The sequence below is a fragment of the Lepidochelys kempii genome, chromosome 15 (assembly GCF_965140265.1).
Source record: "Lepidochelys kempii isolate rLepKem1 chromosome 15, rLepKem1.hap2, whole genome shotgun sequence".
Classification (NCBI taxonomy): domain Eukaryota; kingdom Metazoa; phylum Chordata; order Testudines; family Cheloniidae; genus Lepidochelys; species Lepidochelys kempii.
This window is the reverse complement of record NC_133270.1, coordinates 11,532,814-11,553,357: the sequence shown is the minus strand read 5'-3', so window position 1 is coordinate 11,553,357 and position 20,544 is coordinate 11,532,814. Positions and strand designations below refer to the sequence as shown.

The 20,544-nt window shown below is 44.6% G+C and overlaps 2 protein-coding genes across 7 annotated transcripts in view; one reads left to right on the top strand and one right to left on the bottom strand.

Moving 5' to 3' along the window:
- EIF4ENIF1 (eukaryotic translation initiation factor 4E nuclear import factor 1) overlaps positions 1-3,490 on the top strand; it is a 35,121-nt gene extending 31,631 nt beyond the window's left edge. For all 5 annotated transcript variants that reach the window (XM_073313540.1, XM_073313538.1, XM_073313541.1 and 2 more), the window contains 3 exons: positions 1,184-1,525; positions 1,816-1,980; positions 2,706-3,490. In XM_073313540.1, coding sequence (XP_073169641.1) covers positions 1,184-1,525; positions 1,816-1,980; positions 2,706-2,947 — 749 coding nt within the window. In that variant the 3' untranslated portion in view covers positions 2,948-3,490. The remainder of the gene's footprint in view (positions 1-1,183; positions 1,526-1,815; positions 1,981-2,705) is intronic.
- Positions 3,491-7,070: 3,580 nt separating this feature from the next.
- DRG1 (developmentally regulated GTP binding protein 1) lies at positions 7,071-16,279 on the bottom strand. 2 transcript variants are annotated; one of them, XM_073313556.1, is made up of 9 exons: positions 16,160-16,279; positions 13,881-14,004; positions 12,907-13,082; positions 11,732-11,801; positions 10,391-10,560; positions 9,805-9,935; positions 9,413-9,580; positions 8,881-9,003; positions 7,071-7,458 (listed from the first exon to the last, which is right to left on the bottom strand). In XM_073313556.1, exons 2-9 carry the CDS (start codon positions 14,002-14,004, stop codon positions 7,359-7,361), a joined length of 1,062 nt encoding a protein of 353 aa, XP_073169657.1. In that variant the 5' UTR covers positions 16,160-16,279; the 3' UTR covers positions 7,071-7,358. The 2 variants fall into 2 exon arrangements, with proteins under 2 accessions (XP_073169657.1, XP_073169656.1); XM_073313555.1 differs by lacking the exon at positions 16,160-16,279 and adding an exon at positions 14,358-14,493.
- Positions 16,280-20,544: the final 4,265 nt, after the last annotated feature.

The window sequence follows — 20,544 nt, the reverse complement described above, 5'->3', positions numbered from 1 at the left end:
GGGTAAAACATCTACCCCTCTCACATTGCATTTTAGAATTTAATGTGGCTAGATGTAAATAGCCTTACAGCACCTCTTATTCAGATGTTTCTGCCTCACATGGTTAGATTTCATCCACTGATTAACTTTGTAACTTGACAACAAAATTGAGCTGGGGTTTGGAGTAATTGTTAAGTCAGTAACCTTAAAAATGGCATGAGTATACACTGATGGAGGACTGGGCTTAGAGGTTGCTGCAATGGAGGAGCCTCTGGAGGAGAGGAGAGACCTCTTAAGATCTGAAAAGCTGCAGCTTCGTTCTCTTCACCTTCACTAAACGTTAGTGGACATGGCATCCTCAGTTGACTCTGCCCTTGGTTACCAGGATATTTCCTCCTGTATAACTACTTCTATTCCTCAACACACTTGTTGATCCTTCTTCATTTCTACTTCCTAGCAGTTAAATTTTTATGGATGTTGGCTTACTAGATGAGAAGCTTGTTTTGCCTGTAAATTTTTCATCTTTGGGAAAACTGATAATCCTGTGCATTCTTTTCCCCCTCTAACTCTAGAAATATTCTGTGTGGTTGTGGGTGCCTCAGTCTCCAAGGGGCTAAGGACTGAGTGCTAAAAGTAAGGACTACCTCCAATTTGCATGTGATTAATTCCAGTAGTTAAGACTGGATGTGTCTCCCCAAGAATACAAACTTACTGGCAAAACAATTATCACTTAATCAAACTTAGTTGTATTTCTAAATTATAACCTGTCCAACTGGATTCCAGGCATGCTCCTCTATCAGTAAAGACTGCATCCAATCCTGGAGCTACAAGGGCATTGTTGGTAGGCTCATGTAGCTAATCTGAAGAACCTAGGTTTGAAGGACATCACTGTACTGAGCTAGGTTTTCAGACCTAGCTTGTCAGTGTTTCAGTGTGAATTTAATAAAGCTGAGACACTAACAGTGGATTTTTTAACTCAAATACTGACTTCTCATTGCTTCAACTTTCCTTTGACTTCTGAAGGAATCCAGGACAGAGGAGGCAAGTGGTAGGAAGACACCTGACTAAATTCAGACTCTTGTATATCTTCCAGACTTGAAATTGATAGTCTAGCAAATACCATACCTAGCTTTAAGACATTTCTGCCTTTTGTACATTGCACAACTAGAAATCAGATTTAAGTCCTATTTTAATTTGACTACAGATAACTTACTATCAGCTAGCTTGGTGGAGAATGCAGATCAAGATCCTTCACCTGCTATAGGTACCAAACTAGCTGCATTGCAACGCTCTGCATGTTCTACACCGCTTTCTCAGCCAAACCGTTGCACCAAAGAACAAGACTACAGGCCTAAATCAACTGGCAGAAAGACTCCTACAACAGCCTCCCCTGTACCAGGGTCTCCCTTCCTTCGTCCTGTTCACCAGGTACCCCTTGTTCCCCATGTACCAATTGTACGACCTACTCATCAACTGCATCCAGGATTGGTCCAGAGGATGCTGGCACAGGGGATGCATCCACAACATCTTCCTCTGCTGCAAGCAGGTAATCCTTTTACTTGTACCACTTAACTGCAAGGGTGAAACTTCAAAATAAACTTGTTCTTAGCCTCAAAGAAGCACAGACACCCTTACATAATGCAAGACTAAGACATGTGGTGATTGCTACAAATAGGCTATTTTCCCTATACAACAAACACCTTTCATAAGGCTGACAGTACTCTCTCAAACCAATTACTAAACAAGTGTTCCTTGTAAATAAAGCTCCTTGTTTTATATTTCTGACATTTTAATAAAGCAAAGTAATGAGCTTCTCCAACCTTGTCTCATCAATAGGTATGATTCCTCCAGGGATGGACTTGTCTCACATACAGGGAATATCTACTCCCATCCTCGGCCAGCCTTTTTATCCATTACCAACAGCTGGCCATCACCTCTTAAACCCACGCTCTGGGACACCTCTGCAGCTGGCAATGATGCAACAGCAACTACAGCGATCAGGTAGGTTAAACAAGAGAATCAAAGATAATTATGGCGTTCTAGACCTGACTAGATCTGCACCCTAGGAACTCCTTTGTACTGTCCCATGTTCAATGAATGAACTTAGCTAACTGAAGGCACCTGGTATCTGTATGCTACAGTTAAAACTTTCAAAGTAGGAAACTGTCATCCACAAGAACTAGGCTTCAGGGGAGAATGTAAATTCCCTAGATAGCTTGGGAAGTCGGAACCTTCCTTTCCACTTAACTGTAGCATGATTACTCTCTCCCTGGATCATGGGGGTGACCTTTTTTTGGCCTTTCCTTCAGCTGCTGGAGTGGGTTTTTCACCTCCTAGTGCTTCTGCCATCTACTTGGCTGAGCAGCTGCCTCTCCTCTACCTTTTTCCCTTATTTGGGAGGCCTTGGATAACCCACAACTCTTATTACTCTAATCCTTTGAGATTGACACTCATGCTGATGGTCTTTCAGCTGAGATCTGGATGTGGTTTCCTCTAGTAGTAAATGTACTAATTTGAGTTGCTGCTGCTGCACAGTGGCATCAGTATGATCAACATGCAGTTATTAGGCTAGGGAAATACTGAACTCCATAGTAGTTCACATTTGCCCTGTCCAGTTTCCATATTAGCTGTTCATTCACAATTCCTCTTAGGAAAAAAGGGGTTTCCTGGCCTTAACTCTCTACTTTTTTTCTCTCCCTCCTCCCCCCTTCTCCTACCTCTAATAGTTCTCCACTCTCCAGCTTCTGGAGCACAGGGATCTGCTGTTGGTGTGCAAACCACGCCTCAGAATGTGCCATCTCGGACTGGACTGCCTCATGTACACTCACAGCTTGACCATCACACCAGCCAGAGAAGTGGTTCTCCTATTGGCCTTGCAAAATGGTTTGGTTCAGATGTTTTGCAGCAGCCCCTCCCTTCCATGCCATCCAAAGTCATCAGTGTAGATGAACTGGAATATCGGCAGTGAGCAGTGACCTCTAGGAGGCTGGGTAGCTGTTTCTTTAGACTGGAAAAAGAGTCCTGATAGTATACATTGTGCTTCACCTGTTTGTTTTGGGGCTTTTATTTTTAGCACTCTGTGCAGAACTTCTTTTCAAGAGACTAAAGCACATGGCACCTGTCCTGGTCTCCATGTCTGGGTCAAGACTGAAGGATCCATTATGGCTTGAACCATGAAGCCTGAAGACATTTAGATGCAATACAAAGCCAGTTTAATCCTGGAAATGTCTATTTTTTGTTTTTGTAAAATATGTGAATGAAGTGCTGATAACCTCTGGTGTAGAGGGAGCAGCTAAGGGTTCCTCCTGCAGAAAATTAAATGTATAGACCCTTGTGTACAAACTTGTGTATAAACAATCTTTTGTATATATACCTAGGATAGCTTTTTTGAACCTATACAGCTGTACATAAGAGTAGCTGATAAGTTGAGCTTTAGTTGTGCCTATGGTTTGGATCGCTCCATTGTACATGTGGGACTTTTGTTTAAGATTAAAGTTGCAAATGCCAAGTGTGTGAGTGAACAAGATAAAGCTGATTTCTCTTCTTGCTGTTTCTCTCATGTCTCCCTCTCAGCACATTTCTCCTTGTCTTATGTAATGTGCAGATTCAGTGTAGCTGAAGTTGAAGTAAAAGCCCACAACTTGATCCTTGTACAACAAATGTCTGATTCCTTGTGGTTTTTCCATCAAAGGCAGGAATAGTTTCTTGAAACTGCTTCAAAGAGGAGACGTGGTGCAGTGAGCCAAAAGGGTCAGTCCTTTAGTCTGCAGCCCAAGACTTTGCACACTGCTCCATATTCAGTCAAGGTAAATGCATACTGTATTGGTTGTCATAGTGCTCACAGCAGGGTTGGCTCTGGTCCTCTTGTTAGCTGCACTATTGTTTTAATTTGGATCTTCCAAAGTTAAAGGTCAAAAAATTGAGCCTTTAACTTTCTTCAGCGTCTTAGAACCCTTAATCCTTTACATAACCATAGCTACAGTAACTTGTTCTATGCTAATCTCCAGCTCTATTTGTAGAGGGGAGTCCCAGCACCATGTCCCATCTAGCATGCATCCATTGATGCAGTTACTGTGAAATCTGGATGGTTTTTTCTTCTGCTTTGAGGGGTGAGGGTATTCTGAGCCTATTGTGTATATTTGTTTTTTAAAAATGGGTTTTTTAAAGCCTGTGCTTCATCAGGTAGTGTATGTACTCCCATCTTTCTACTGCATGATTCCTGCATTCACTTTCTCACTTGGAGTCTAGTACTATTGCCTTACCTGCTTATCAGACCTTTCACCTTTTTTTTAAAAGGTGAAAGCAAACTCTAAGTTCTCACCAAGATTTGCTCTTCTCTGAATGCAAAACCAGCAGCAGAAAATCACTTGACTATTCTATAAACTGCCAGCAAGCTGCAGGAGGTTTCAGATAAGTAGACTTTTGTGCAGAAAGAGCAGGTGGGCACCTTTAATGTGGAATCTATTGGGATCACAACTATTTCGTATAAAGTCTCACTGGTTATTACTCATACTCAACAAGGTCAATGATGTAAAACACAATCACCACTCATCTTTGTAAAACTTTTCATAAATTTTTAACTTCCCAATAGCATTCTGTAAATAAAAGTCAATTCTACCAGCTTTCTGCCTCAACTGCTCTTAAACAGAACTGTCCCTTCAGATGACAGCTGCCCTTTTGCTGTGACTTGCTTCTTGCCATGTTATTCCATGGGAGTATTAAGCAAAAATACTCATTTTAAAAAATAACTCTGTAGATAATAGCTATAAACCAGAACCCTAACTTAAGATTTCCAAATGCAGTAACTAGTTCCTTTGTCATGTTTTTCTGACTGCCTTGTGGTTACACTGTAAATGTAAGTTCTGTGAAAATATCTTGTAACAAGATTATTCATTCTGGTCTGAATAATCCACTGGTTCAGGGACATATAAAAGTGGGCCTACTTCAAGCTATCACTAGCTTCAGGAAGTCAAGTGCCAAAGTTTTCCTTGGTCAACTAGCTCAAGCAAAAAACACACCTAGGTTGGTCTTTCCAGCTGCCAAGGCTGGGCTAGCAGATGCTTACTGCTAATATTTTTCCAAACCTCAACTGCTGCAAATTATCTATAGTATGAGAAAAGCTAGCTGGAGCTATTGGCTCTGGGGCATGGGGCCCCTGGCAGTTGCCCTGATTGCTACTGCCTAATGCTAGCCCTGGCTCTTACATGCAGAAACAATTGTGGCACAGGTGGGGTGTGGAGTTTTTATAGCGCAGGGGTGGGGGCTCAAAGGAAGAGGCTGAGAACCCCTGCTATAGAACACAGAAGGCTACTGAATCCTGCAAAGCACCTTAATCTTTGACTTATAAATGGCTGAACTAGTGCTATAGTACAGGGTTGTTTCACCAGGCCACCTCTACTTTTTTGGGGGGAAGAGAAAAGGAGAGAACTTTAAAAAAAACAAAACTTCACTACTGTACTGTGTTGCAAGCCTTAGCCTAGTGATAAAATAAGGAAAGGACTGTAGATTGCCAAAATCCAAAGAACCAATTTCTTCACTAGCAGCAGGTCCTTCACTTGCTCTGAGTCTCTGGCAGCACTGAGGGCTGTACTGCTGAAGACCTGGCCAGACAGGACCATCCTGCAGGCTGGAGGTTTGCCTAAACCTTTAACAACCAGTTCTAAACCAACTTCAAAATTTAACTGGTTCATGCACTCCAGCTCATGACTGACTGTAGGTACTACAACTTTTTTCCAGAGCAGTACAGTAAATTCAAGTAAATACAGCTCATTTGTACAATATAAAAGCTATCACAAACTCCCTTTCTGTGCACTTTCAATGAGGCTTTAGTGTTGGGGCAGAGGGGGGTGGTCACTTACTGTAAACAACCTAAATTCAACAGTACACTTAACTGGAGCTAGAATGTTAATAAATAGTCTTGTACCTATGTAATGCAGCTCTAGACTGAATATGGAAGAGACTAGTAGTCTCATGAATTGCATATGGCATGCTACTAGTCCTTATCTCAGCCAGGAAGAGAAGCTACTGTAATATCCTTCCATGCTATAGGCCTTTATGCAGAGGGAACCTTGTATAATTCATTAGCAAATTACTAGTGAAAGAGGTTATCCCAAATGACTTTCTAGCTAGCTGTTACTGAAGGGATTCTACTACCTTCACCACAAGCATTAGCTTACTTTTAGGTATAAAAGTAAGACAGGCTAAAGCTTCCACCAGCATTCATTATCTCTTGATTATCAAGCCAACGTACAAGAGTTGAGAGATGTTAAATTTGTATCTCTTGGCTAGTTTTATAGCCAAGGAGCACTCACCACTGATTGTTCTTTAACCAGATTAAGTTTGTTTAGCATTAGGTAAATTCCAGCATGCTTTTGCTTCTAGAAAGGCAGCAGTAACAGGTACTGTAGACCACATGAATATTCTACTTCTACATTGCAAAAGTCAGAGTTATACTTCTGAGAAGGAAAAAACTCCTATGACCTTATTGCCTTAGAGGACAGACAGAAGTATTCCATAATCTAAAACTTTTTTTTACCCTAAACATTTAATCTTAATAGCAATTTGTAGATCTCCCTAGAGAAACTAGCAAGGCTTTACATCTTAAAAGGGAAATCAACTTTCAGAAGACTCTCCTGTAATATCAAGTAGCAGAACTTTGGAGAAACACTACAGGAATATCCCTACACCCTGTAATCCAAAATTATCCATTCAATGCTGAACAAAGGGCATCCTGTTACTACCCAAGCAGAACTTAAGTTACCACAAAAGAGCACCAAGAAAGGTAAATTCTTAAGTGGACAAAGTGAAATGTAGACCAATGGCCCTACCAAGCAGCATAATTAAATATTTAATGAGATGATGGGAACATCCCTCAGTCCTCTGTATCATTGAGCAACAGCCAAATATGAGGAATCAGCTGCAGAGCTGCAAGGCATAAACCCTTAAATATTTAAACAAACACCTTTTGTGAAGGCTGGTAGAACCAGGCCTTCCTATTCTGAAAGTAGGGTTCATATGAGTTCTGCATTGGTAAAGAACAATTAGTTTCACTCTTGTATAAATTCCCTTCTTCCTGCCAAAAAGCATACAACTTTCAAAGCTCGCAAGGCTTTATTTTAATCCTTTTACCCTTGTGAAGCATGCAAGTACCCAACACATTAGTTTCACACCATGTCCCCAAAAGAAACTTCTCAGATCTTTATCAGGATTGTGACACTGCCTGACAGTAATCAAACATCCTTCTAGCCTTGGCAGTCTATCACTATAAAGGAAGCAACTGTCAACATAATCTTCCCCCTCCACAGCACTCAAAGCTGAGCATAAGGGAAGAAAGTCACACTGACAAAGTCAGCCCCCATGGCAAGTTAGCAGGAACAATTTTATTTCTTCACAATCTGAATGACATCCTCATCCTCAAGTGTGTGATCTTTGCCAACTTTCTGCGGATTGTGTTTAACAGACGAACCCCAGACCAGTGCACTGAAGGGAAGAGAAAAAAAAAATTAACTTACAAGGCATGGCAGTGCCACATAAACACCCTGCTTACTGTGACAGGCAGGTGCTATTCTGTATATACAGAAGGTAGCTTTCTAAAAAGATATCATTTGAGCAGGTACTCGTATATGGGCAAAAGGTCTTTGTCTCAACTCCACCTGAAGAGTAGAAGCAGCCACAGATATTATTAAGCAAACAAAACAAAACAGTCCCTTGTACAGATAGGTAAAGTACCTATCATGCTGTGGATTAGTTATTTTCAGGCTTTTAAACATATATAATCCCAGGAGAGCATTTTGCAAGTAAGCCAGAGACAGAATAGCACAGAAACATTAAATCTAACCATAGAATCATAGTGTTAGAAGCAGTGTTCCCTCTAATTTTTCCCACACGTGCAGAATGAATTATGTGCACCAATATGGAGGTGATGTGTGACATCACCTTCATATTGGTGCACCTAAAATTCATGTGGTGGGGATGGGGTCAAAGGAGTTTGGGGGTGTACTCAGGACTGGGGCAGGAGGATTGGGGTGGGGGGGGGAGGTGAGGACTCCAGCTGGGGGTGAAGGAGAGTGCTCCAGGAGTACAGCAGGGGGAAGAGAGAACTCTGCCCAGCAGCACCTTGGCTGTGGAGAAGAGGCACCTCTCCCTGCCACAGCAGCTCCAGAGTTGGGGCTGCAGGATAGGCATCTCCCTGCCATCCACAGCAGGTCCAGGCCGGGCTGGTGCCCCAGCTGGTCCAGGGCTGAGCTGGGGCTGGGGAAGGGTCACCCCCATAGGCATAAACTCTGTGGGTGCTTCAGGGCTGGAGCACCCCCAGAAAAAAAAAGTTAGCAGGTGCTGCTCAGCAGCAGCACCCACTGGCAGCCAAGCTCCTTCCGTCCTGTCCCCACTGATCAACTCCTCCCCCTCCCTCCCACCCACCATGAACAGCTGTTTTGTGGCATGTTGGGAGAGGGGGGGAAGAGGGGAGTGCAACAATGGGGCATGTTTGGGAGAGGAAGCAGGGAAGATGCAGGGCGGGGCCTGGAGTGGAGAGGGGGAAAAAAAAAATCAAGCACCCCCAACTAGAGGGGAAGTTGGCGCCTATGGGCACCCCTCCCCTGGCAGGTTCCCTGAGCACCTGCATGGCACTGAACAGGCTGCTGCACAGCTTACAGGGAACTTCGGTTAGAAGTGACCACAAGGGTCATGTTGTCTAACCACTGCCAACAGTAACGGAAGACAAATAGAATTCTATTCCAGTCAGGCTAGAAAGTCAAGTCCTGCAGTTTCCTCAAGTTATAAATATACTGGGGGGAAATAAGTAAAAAAAACTTGGCCCAGTATATACCATTGGAAAGACAATGTGGAGGGGGTTACTGCATTTCTGGCATATGGTAACAGTCTTTTGCAGACAGTACTTACTACTTAAATTCTTTAATAAGATTTTTGTGAATCTTCATACAAAAATCCTCCACTGTGGTTCTGGAGTCAGGAAGCACCACAGGAGAAGTGTAGTCTGGTAACTGTCCTTTAGGTTTGGTGTAGCTGCAATACAGAGTGACCAATCAGCCAATAACAAGCACTACCTCCCTTCCCCCCACTCCCCATCTTCCTTTTAACACAGCAGGGTCTTGTTTCCACACCACCCTAAATCACATCTTGAACAATTATTCTTGAGACTGTAGTGGGAGTCCTGATTTTTTGTAAGTTATCCTTTCACAGCATTTCTTTCATCCTCCTACTAGGAAGTAAGGCAACACAGATCCCAAAGCCGAGGAAACAGCTCTTGTCTGTTATCCCTATTGTACAACAGACAAACTGCATGGCTTCTGATTTACTTATCAAATAAAACAGATTTTTGATGACAACGTTCTGTACCTGCTTGCAAGAAGCCATTATATCTAGAATGGATGAATGAGGACTCCCAGCTAATCCAGCAGCCATGAGAACTCACATTCGCACCAGCCTCAGGTAGTCCCAAATTCTCTCCAACAGATCATCAAAATTCCAGCGGTGGTGAGCAGAGATTGGTACACAATGTGGCACTTTGTAAATGATATCCAGTTCTTCAATGGATATCTGGTCAATTTTATTCAGCACATAAATACATGGGATATAAACTCTGCAAAGAGAAGGAAACAGTGGTATGAGGATGTCAGCAACACCCAAAATTACTTCCTTCTACTCTCATAAGAAAAACCATCTGAGAGTGGGTATGAAACAAGGACTAGTGAAACTGCAATCAATATCTTGGCTTGTATTGGAAATAGACTTTGTAGAATAGCTTTTTTGTAATTTAAATGTAGGCATGCTACCCAGCAGGATTTCCATGCCCTGACACAGTACCTGTTTCCTTCAACAACGTCGATTAAGTCATCAGCAGTGGCATCGCTGCGCAGTGTGACATCAGCATTATGAATTTTATACTCTGCTAAGATGCTCTTCACTGTTTCAGCATCTAGCTCGCTCTGAGGGCACTGTAACAGACACAAGTTAGACAGGGAATGGAGGAGTTTACATTCCGTCAGCTATTACAATTACTGATGCCAACACCTAGCACAAAGTGCCTACTAACCAGAAATTATTAATATATTGCACATCACTGGAGCGGATGCTTTTGGCATAGATGGGTTCTGGCCATTGGAGAGGAACCTCAATTCACAGTAGAATCTTATTGATCCCACTTGTCCCACTAATGGCTGTAGTAAGATGTTTTCAGAAGCAGCACTTCCATTCACTTAGTTACAACAAGTACTGCCTCCAAAAAGGTCATTGCTGCAAGAACAGGCACCCGAGATGCAGAAGAAAGACCCTTTCCTAATCACAGAACCAGTACCTCCAGATTCTCCATTCATGGCAAAAGCATCTTCCTAGAATCAAGCAGCTTTCTGAATCCCTCATCGTAACAGCCTGTTGCAATTTCCATACTTACAGTAGCTGTGAGGTTGATGCCACCTTTATCTTTCTTCTTATAACCAATGTTGGGGGGCTTGCTGTTCAGCCGTATTCCAAAGCCCTCCAGTTCATTCTCAATTATCTTTTTGTGTCCCAGTGGTTTCAGTACATCCAGAACAATCAGAATTAGGTTACAGGTTCGAGCAACTGAGGATCAGAAAATAAAGTTCCTCAAAAGGGTAAATAAACACACCCTTTCAAATACCAGTAGAACAAACAAACAAACAAAAATCCATCAAAGTTGGTGACAAGATGAGATACCATCAGTGGGCTGAACCCTACCTAGGTTGGTAGCAACTACAATTTAGTTACCCTCTGAACTTTGTTCAGAGGTCTACAAGAGCTGAATTTCTAGTCTCAGTCTATTTTCTGGTGTTTACGTCACATAAAAATGGCAATCTTATAGTTCAGAGATTTTAAGGTCAAAAGGGACCATTAAATCATCTAGTCTGAACTTAAACCTACCTAGTTAATACCCTGGATAGCACACTGAAAGGCCAATGATTGAATGGCCCTGGAGAATTAATTATCTTTTTACCTCTAGAAGTAATAATTGAAGTCAGCTGGGGAAGCAATGTGGGGAACACTTACTCCCACTATCCGAGCTGTACTTCCAGTTTAACAGAGAACTTCAATCTTCAGTGCCATTACACTGGCACGTTGGGTGAGCAATAAGTTATTTCATGGCTGAATTTAAGACGAGGCATGATGAAGTTAGTGAAACCCATGAGAACCAATAAGGAATAAGTCATGTCACATTTTTAAAGCATCACTATATTTTCTGGCCTATAATCTATTTGGTTTTCCGTTACCAAGTGTTGGTCAAATAATGTCACCTAATGCAGATGTTTGATTCTTTACGTCAGAGTCTAAGTGGCTGAAATAACCCTGATGTCTATGTTTTGATACCACAACAATAGGCATAGGAAACAAGTGAGAGAGAGAGAAATTAAAAACAGCCTTGTTTAATGTGAAATTGTGTTGGACTCTGAAGCATTAGTGCACTTCAGGGCAGAAGCCATGATGACACAAAACATCTCAGCACTAGGAAAAGCCCAACCTTCAGGCAATCTAGCCATGCAAGTGGAAAATAGCTACGCCTCCACTGACTACAAATTAAATAACTCATTTCATCATAAAAAGAAACCAATGCTTCCACAGCATTAGAAATACTGACAGCACATATCAGGAGTTCCAGGGCTCAGAAAGCCATCTCAGACCCATACAACAATCACTCTGAAACCTGGCCTTTCCACCAGCATGAAAGATAATGGATAAATTGGCGACTGACTGCTTCCTCCAGCCCTGCAATACTCACCTGCAATGACCTGCCGGCCTCTTCCTTTCCCATCTTTAGCTCCCTCAATAATTCCTGGGAGATCAAGAAGCTGTGTGTTTAGAAGAGAGGAAGGAAATCCATTATGTACAGAATGCCTCTCTTCCCACAAAGGAAGAAGACCTCATCCCATTTCTAATATTAACTGAATCTATTGGCAATCTGAGTAAACAATAATAGACAATTATTTCCCCTTTGAATACTACACATAGCTTTCATAGATTCCAAGGCCAAAAGGAACTATTGAGATCACCTAGTCTGACCTCCTGTGTAACATAGGCCCCATAATAATCCCTAGAGCATAGTTTTTAGAAAAAACATCCAGTCTTGATTTAAAAATTGTCAGTGATGGAGAATCCACCACAATCCTTGGTAAACTGTTCCAATAGTTAATTACTTTCACTGTTAAAAATTTACACCTTATTTCCAGTCTGAATTTGTCTAGCTTCAACTTCCAGCCACTGGATCATGTTATGTCTTTCTCTGATAGAATGAAGTGCCCATTATCAAAAATCTGTTCCCCAAGTAGATACTCGGGCATGGTAATCAAGTCACCCCTTAACCTTCTCTTTGCTAAACTAAATAGATTGACCTCCTTATGTCTATCACTACGTGGAATGTTTTTTAATCCTTTATTCATTCTTGTAGCTCTTCTCTGAACTCTCTACAATTTATCAACATCTTTGCTGAATTGTGGACACCAGAAATGGATGCAATATTGCAGCAGCAGTCACACCAGTGCCAAACACAGAAGTAAAAGAACCTCTATACGCCTACTTGAGATTTCCCATTTGTCCATCCAAGGATCACATTAGCCCTTTGGGCCACAGCATCACACTGGGAGCTCATATTCAGCTGATTATCCACCACAACACCCCAAACTTTAATTCCCTTTCTGTACTAGTGGAAGGAAACATGGTGATTTGTGTTATATGAAATGAGGAAGAACTCCCCTGCTGTAGGACTTTCCCACTGAAGCACAGTGAGAAGTACTGACAACTGCTTAAAGTTAAAACTCAAAAAAAGGTTTTTAGACGTGTCTTCTCAAAACATTCCCATATACTACTTTACCTCTAACTTATTAACATCAGACTAGATAGTTCAGCTACAGCCAGAGCCAAGCTATACACCCCTCCTTGTGAGCAAAATGTTCTCACCTGTATCTTTGCTCCTTTGTATCTAATGACTCCAGGCACAGTAGTTAGTGTGGTGAACTCATATGCTGCCACTTCAGAATACACACCAGCAAGGTTACTCAGCAGAGTAGATTTCCCCACTGAGGGGAAACCCACAAACCCAATTCGAGCATCACCAGTCTTTGCAACATCAAAACCTACAACATAATAAAAAAAATTAACAAGAAAATTCAAAGGTCCTCTGATGTTGGAGAGGAGGCCCATTAGTATGACGTATACTTTCCAAGGGAAGGAAATGTAGTCCATGTAGCTTTACTATGGAGGCACAGTCTACCTACTCCTCTCAGAATTGATACTCCATATTCACCGATGTACTTAACATGGACTACACTTTCACATTTAAAAATGAGGGCTACTGCAAGGTGCTCCATTAACTGCCAATCTCAGGTCTCTGCTAATGCAGCCCTTTCACTACATCCTCAATAAATCTACATACCAAATACCTAGAGATTAAAGCAATTTCTGTCTGAGGCTCTGTATCTAACAAAGAAAAAAAACCTCACTTGGTTCCTCGCTGTAGCTGCCACCACTATTCTGAGACTATCGGGGACACGCTTTGCAGCAGTGCCACAGTCCAATTTTACAAAAAGGAGGACTTGGGGCACCTTAGAGACTAACCAATTTATCTGAGCATGAGCTTTCGTGAGCTACAGCTCACTGCATCGGATTCAGTCTCTAAGGTGCCACAAGTCCTCCTTTTCTTTTTGCGAATACAGACTAACAAGTCCAATTTTAGTAGCTCGCTGGAGCGGATCCAGTGAGTCTGTCCACCAGCACCGCGGAGCGCCCTGCCAGCGGCCGTGTGGACAAACCCTAGGAGCAAGTTAGGGCACCCAAAAGTCAACAGACGCCCCTTTGGTTCAGCTACCGCCACACACTGCCCCCGGAAACGGGAAGTGACGCCTCTGGAGCGGCGCCCCCGAGGGGCGACCCACCTTCTCCGGGGCCGCCGCCGCCGCCTCCTTTCGGAGTGATGAGCTCCCGCCGCAGCTTGGCCAGGCGAGCCTTCAGCAGCCCCAAGTGGTGAGCCGTTGCCTTGTTCTTCTGCGTCCGGGCCATCTGCGGAAAGTCACAGCGCGACGCTACTGACCCACCGGGCAGGCAGCCGGCGGGAGGCCAGGGCCCGGCACTTTCTGCCCGCGGAGCCCCCCGCACCCTCCAGCCGCCCGAGTAGGCCGGAGAACCCAGGAGCCCTGATCCCCCATCAGCAGCCTGCGGGGCCGTCACCCCGGCGCGGAGCCTGGCCTCCCGCAGGGAGCACCACGGCCTCCCGGGGCCGGGAGGGGGCAGCAGCCGGGCGCAGCGCCCGGCACCGGGAGACCCGCAGCTGGCCTAGCCAGCCGCCTCCGGCCGCTCCCCGGGGAGCCGGCAGATCGGCCCTCCCCCTCAGCGGGTGGGGGGAGGGGAGGTACCTCAGCCTCTATCTCCGCGATCTTGGCCAATGTCCCGCTCATGTTGGCGACGATCCCCGCCCGCTCGGCGACCAGCCACCCCGGCCCCGCTCCTCAGCCCCAGCACTGCGCAGGCGCACAGCTTCGCGGGAGCCTGGCAGCACTCGCGAGATCCCACCGAGTTCCCACAGCAGGCCAAAGGAGCCGGCCACCGCCGGAACATAGCCCCGCCCACTTACGAGCCAAAGCCACGCCCAAAGTCCTACCCACGCTCCGGCAGATAACTCCGCCTCTCCCCAAAGCCACCGCCCCCAGAGGAGAGCCCCGCCCGCACACGAAACTGCGCCCTAGCCCCTCCCTCTCATAAAACCGCCTCTCCAAGCCGAGGAGGACGAGCCTCAAAGTCACAGAGCTAGTGGGTCTGCGGGCTGAGCGCCATAGCGCCCCCTAGGCGTCAGCACCGCCCTCTGCGCCGCGCAGCCTCCCTAGGCCTCACCTAAGCCTCAAGGCGTGGGATGTGGGTAGCTGGCACGCTGCGCTGTCTGCAGTGTGGTTAGAGTGGGCCACCCTAGAGATGCCCTGGCACAACACTGGAGGGAAGCTGTCCCCCCGCCTGCTCCTATCCTTCGCTCAGTCTCCAACCTCCTACTAGGTGCCTTTGCTTGGCAACCTGCACGGGGAGGGGGGAATGGAAACACGCCAGTCAAAGAGCAACTCTAGTTGCTTCAGAGACATTAAGAGAAAATAAAATATCTTCCAGGGTTTCCTCTTTCCTACCAACTAGGCATGGCTGGAGAGAGGCTGGGGAATCATGATTGCCCACTGCAAGGCAGCGGATGCGCTGCAGAGATTGAACCAGGGATTTCCCAGTATAACTAAAAGCATAGGCGACTACAGCTTGAGCTAAAACTCTAGCTGAGGAGAATGTAACAACTCATGTCCTCTGCAGATTACAGGCCCAGTGGGTTACACAACCTTCAATCAGTAGTCAGGTGCCAGAAAATTATGAGTCTGTGGGAAAACACACTCCTATTTCTATTATGGCTGTTGTTTGTATTACCATAGCACCTAGGGACCCCACTCTTAGTTCTTCCTCCAGCTGCAATTCCAAGGCAATAAAACTATGACAATTTGTATGAGGAAGATTTCAAGGTTGGATGAGAGAGTTTTTAAATGTCTCACTGAAGCACACAGCAAAATCTTCCTTCATAAAAAGATAATGGTTTTAAAACTACAAAAGGAAGACATCTCCCTCCATATGAGTGACATGGTGGATCTGTAAATCTTATCAGTAAACAAAAAGGTGGACTGTGATGAGCAGTGCAGGCTCTCTGGGCCCTTAAAATAGGCCTTCTTGGCTGCATAACCCTCCCCAGTTTCCCAAATAAATCAAAGCAAATGTTGCATGGAGAAAGGGAGCTTGGACCCTGAGGAATCCCCTTCAGAGCTCAAGGTAAGAGGGCAGGGCAGCTGTAGCTAATATGTATATAAAACAGATCAGGTTGGGTAAATAGTGGCTTCTTGGTCCTATTGGGATCCAGGAAGTGCTAAAGTGATCCTGCTAAACGACCTCTCCCTAGCCTAAGGGGAGGATCCACAGGACCTGGAAGCCAAATGATTCTGGAGGACAACTAATAAAGGAAAAGTTACTATCCCTTAAAGGGGAAGCTCTTTACTATAGATACTTGTTTGGTTTATTGTGTATTGAAAATTTAGTTTCTTAAGCAGTCCAAGGAACTGAGGGCTTTACAAAGAGCAGTTACACTAGCTCTTAAAATAAATTTAAAGTACTACCTAAAAGTGGATTCCCACCCACCTCTTACCTAATAAGTATGTTCTGTGGCTCTTGTGGAGAGGCCTGTGGGTCTCTGATATACCACAAGGACTTAGTGCTGCACAAAAACACAGTCCAAACCTTTGGGTGTCTCCCCACAGCTCTGATCACATGATACTTCCTGTCCTGTTTAAAAAAAAAAGTCAATAACCATCCTGAAAACATGATTACTAAGACTAACATAACAACCAACCCTCAGGACCAAATAATTCCTAGTTCTATTACTGGTGTAAAACATACATGTGTAGGTGCTTGTCCAGTTGGTTCTAAACTTAAGGGCACATATTGTATCTGGCTAAAAACTCACCCCCTTTGTAGGTTTTGGTTTAATTAACAAAGATACTAACAATAGCTCTGTTTAAGCTTGTTCCTTAGGCTTAGTTGCTCCTAGGGTTCCTACCTCAAAACTGCTTAGCCTAGACCCTCAGAAAGTAACTCATCTCTCTTATGTCCAGGGGAAATAAGGAGCTACCTGCCTCTGAGCTGGAGGAACCCTCCTAAGCCTTTCCCAATAGGATCAACATCTCCAACAGTAACAGAGCATGGTGTTTCAGGCAAGCACCACCAGCCTGCAACATAACCTTTTACAGTGCAACAAGGCTTATTCAAAGCAGACTAATAATGGGTTACACACGGAGTAATATTTTTTCTCTTTAGTGTGATGCCGGCCTACCAGGAAATATATTTGAATAGTTAAATCCAAAGAAGATATTGGAAGACTGACATGAAAATGGACAGGTGTAAGAATGGCAGTTGGGACATCTCGGAAAGTGACTGTTTAAGAAGTAAATAGTTGGGGATTGGGTAGTTGGGAATGGACATATGGAGGCACAGTTGGTATTAGGCCCTTCAGCGCATTGGCTAGAACTGGCGAACTGGAACAGAGCAGTCAAAAATTCAGAGGATACTACTAGAGCACAGAGACAACATAAGGGGGCCCTTGAAAAGGTGAGAGACTGGGAACAGGCAGGGTGGAATGTTAACAGAAAGCTAGATATCGTGTCAGGAGCACAATTTTAGGGACGTGAGGAAAGAAAAAGGGAAGAAGAAACCAATAGAACCTGGGAGAAAATTAGGAGAGAAAGGGTCAGAAAGACACTGAAAAATCCACCCGAAAGTCTGACTGAGCCCCATATTATCTCCCTGCACTGAGGGGCCATGGAGGATGTGAGTTGCTGCTTTACCTGCCTCTTGTCTTCCTTTTTTTTTTTTTTTTTAATAGAAAAACAAAACTTTTAGCTGAGAAAGTTCTGTTCCCTAAGGCAGTTAGTTCTGATGAATGTAAATGGATTCAGGGTGATATCCCCACTACAGAGGTAATTATGTAACACGATCAACCTCTCAACTCGCCCAGTGCCTAAACATGGGACACAATTAGGGATGAAGACCCAAAATGGGAGACAAAAAATAAACAAAAAGAAAAGGAGTACTTGTGGCACCTTAGAGACTAACCAATTTATTTGAGCATGAGCTTTCGTGAGCTCAGATAAATTGGTTAGTCTCTAAGGTGCCACAAGTACTCCTTTTCTTTTTGCGAATACAGACTAACACGGCTGTTACTCTGAAAAAAATAAACAAGTATCTTTAAGAGTAGTAGAAATTGGATAGTGTAAATAAATTGGTCACAGGATATGAGAGAGACAAGATGAGGGATAACTTTTACTGGACCAGCTTCAGTTGGTGTAAGGGAAAGCTTTCGAGCTCCACCAAGTTCTTCTTCAGATATAGAGAAGGTAATCAGAGGTCAAAACTAAATACAAGGTGGGACAGATTGAACCTCTTATGCTTAACAATGTCTCTTCCACACACAGAAGTTGGTCCAATAAAAGATATTACCTCACCCACCTTGTCTCTCTCATTGTGTAAAATCTCAACTTCTCTAATCAAACTTTATCAATAATATAAGATAATGAAAGCAAGGTATCACAAGATGGTGTAGGTGGGGAGCAAATTTGTATCTGAAATAACAGATGCTCCTCTGTCAAACAGTTGAGAGGTATTACACGGTGTGGTTTCAGTCATGACTGCTAGAATAAGGAACTGCAAGGCATAAAACCACATATTCAGGTACACAACCACAGCCCATTAGGGTCATGAAAGATTAAGGGGGTGTTGTGGAAAAAAAATCAGAGTGGAAGTTAGATGATCTATTTTCTATTCTCAGCTCTACCATTCACTCACTCTACCATTAACACTCTGTGTGATTTTTGGTCAAGTCACTTCCCCTATCTGTGCCTCAGTTTCACTTGCTGTACAACAAAGATAATGCTTACTTGCCCTGCAGCAGTATTGAGCTTAATTCATTAATGCCTGTATGGCACTTTAGATCCTCAGATGTAAGATATTCAGATACCACAGCAATGAGTAGGATAACACCGATAGGTGATATGTATTATATGCACACAAGTTTTACCAAATCTCTGATTATAAACAATCTTATTCTTAATGGGCCAGAGCCCAAGGTCCTTACGCAGGTAAAACTTTTACAGAAGCCAATTGACATTTTTGAGTAAATTAAGTAAGGATCTTAGGATTTTGGGTAACTGATGTAAAATGCAATGATGATTGTATGATTATAAAATTAATAATCCTGTAAATGTCTGTAGTCTCTGCCTTATTTATAGTCGTATGTAAAACTTATTTTTAAAGGAGCATTTTGTGTTAACTAATTTCTTCAGTTATATGACTGTTTTCTATAACTGCAAAGGCAAACCCTTAATGAAAAAGTAGTTTATTCACAATGCTGAAAAATATTCCCTTTAACACAAGGACCACTCTGGAAGCTCACAATGGAGTGTTACAGGGTTCTGTAGTGAACCCAACCATTTAGGTAAGTCTTGAGGCACAAGGCCAAAAGTTGTCTGCCTGCTCAGCCCCATAAGAAATGAATGTGTGCCACTGTAGTTACACACTCTGTCATGTCTCTTATTGAGTTTAATCTTTCATGCCAATTACACTCCGTTAATTATTGATACATTTTCCTACTCAGAAGAGCAGATAATCTTCATGTCTTGACTAGTTAATCTGTAAATGTCAGACATTAAGCACTGTTGCCTACTTAAATTACTATCTAACACATTTTATGAAATGGAGAAGATCTATCTAGAGGTAGCTTGGCTGCCCAGGGATGCCCAATTCTTGGTGTGTTCAGCAGTTAGACACTGGATTAGGAGTCAGAACACCTAGATTACATTCTAGGGTGACCAGGTGTCCGGTTTTTGACTGAAACACCCAGTCGAAAAGGGATGCCAGTGACTCCAGACAGCACCACTGACCAGGCTGTTGACTGTCCAGTTGGTGGCACTGTGCAACGGAGCTGGCAGGCTCTCTGATAGCCTCCACACCGTGCAGCTCCCAGGAAGCAGCCAGCATGTCCCCTCTCTGGATCCTACACATAGGGGCAGCCAGTGGGCTCCACATGCTGCCCCCACCCCAAGCGCCTCCCTCACAGCTCCTATTGGCCGGGAACTGCAGCCAATGGGAGCTCCTGGGGCAGTGCCTGTAGATGGGGCAGCATGCAGACCCGCCTGGCTGCACAGGAACTGGAGTGGCGACATGCCGCTGCTTCCGGGAGCTGCTTGAGGTAAATGCCACCCAGAGCTTGCACCCCTGCCCCCCTCCTGGGCCCCCACCCCAACTCTGATCCCCCTCCTGTCCTCTGAACCCCTCAGCTCCAGCCCTGCCCCAGAATCTGCACTCCGCAGCCAGAGCCCTCACACATCCCCTGCATCCCAACCTCTCATCCCTAACCCAGAGCCCCCACTTGCCCTCCAAACCCCTCGATCCAAGCCTGGAGCATCCTCCTGCACCCCAAACCCCTCATCCCCAGCCCCACCCTAGAGCCTGCACCCGCAGCCAGAGTCTTCACTCCCTCAGCATGCCCCAACTCCTCGCCCCAGCCCTGATCCCCCTCCTGCCCTCTGAACCCCTCAGTCCCAGCCCAGAGCACCCTTCTACACCCCAAACCCCTCATCTCCAGCCCCACCCCAGTCTGCACCCCCAGCCAGAGCCCTCACACATCCCTGTGCCCCAAGCCCCAGCCCAGAGCCTCCTCCTGCACTCTGAACCCCTCATCCCCACCCCAGACCCCACTCCTGCACCCCAAATCCCTCATCCCCAGCCCCACATCAGAGCTCATACCCCCAGCTGGAGCCCTCACCCTCCAACCCCCTGCCCCAGCCCGGAGCCAGCTCCCGCACCCTGAACCTAGGGTGATCAGATGTCCTGATTTTATAGGGACAGTCCCGATATTCAGGGCTCTTTCTTATATAGGCATCTATTATCCCCCACCCCCGTCTCAATTTTTCACCCTTGCTATCTGGTCACCCTACCTGAACCCCTCATTTCTGGCCCCACCCCAGAACCTGCACACCC

Bases quoted from the DNA above. Each gene is read 5' to 3' on its own strand.
- DRG1 (XM_073313555.1), bottom strand. From the start codon at position 14,399: ATGAGCGGGACATTGGCCAAGATCGCGGAGATAGAGGCTGAG. The intron at 14,005-14,357 runs GTACCTCCCCTC...GACTTTCCGCAG, and splicing joins TCGCGGAGATAGAGGCTGAG to ATGGCCCGGACGCAGAAGAA. The intron at 9,936-10,390 runs GTAAGTATGGAA...TGTCTGTTACAG, and splicing joins GCATCAACCTCACAGCTACT to TGCCCTCAGAGCGAGCTAGA.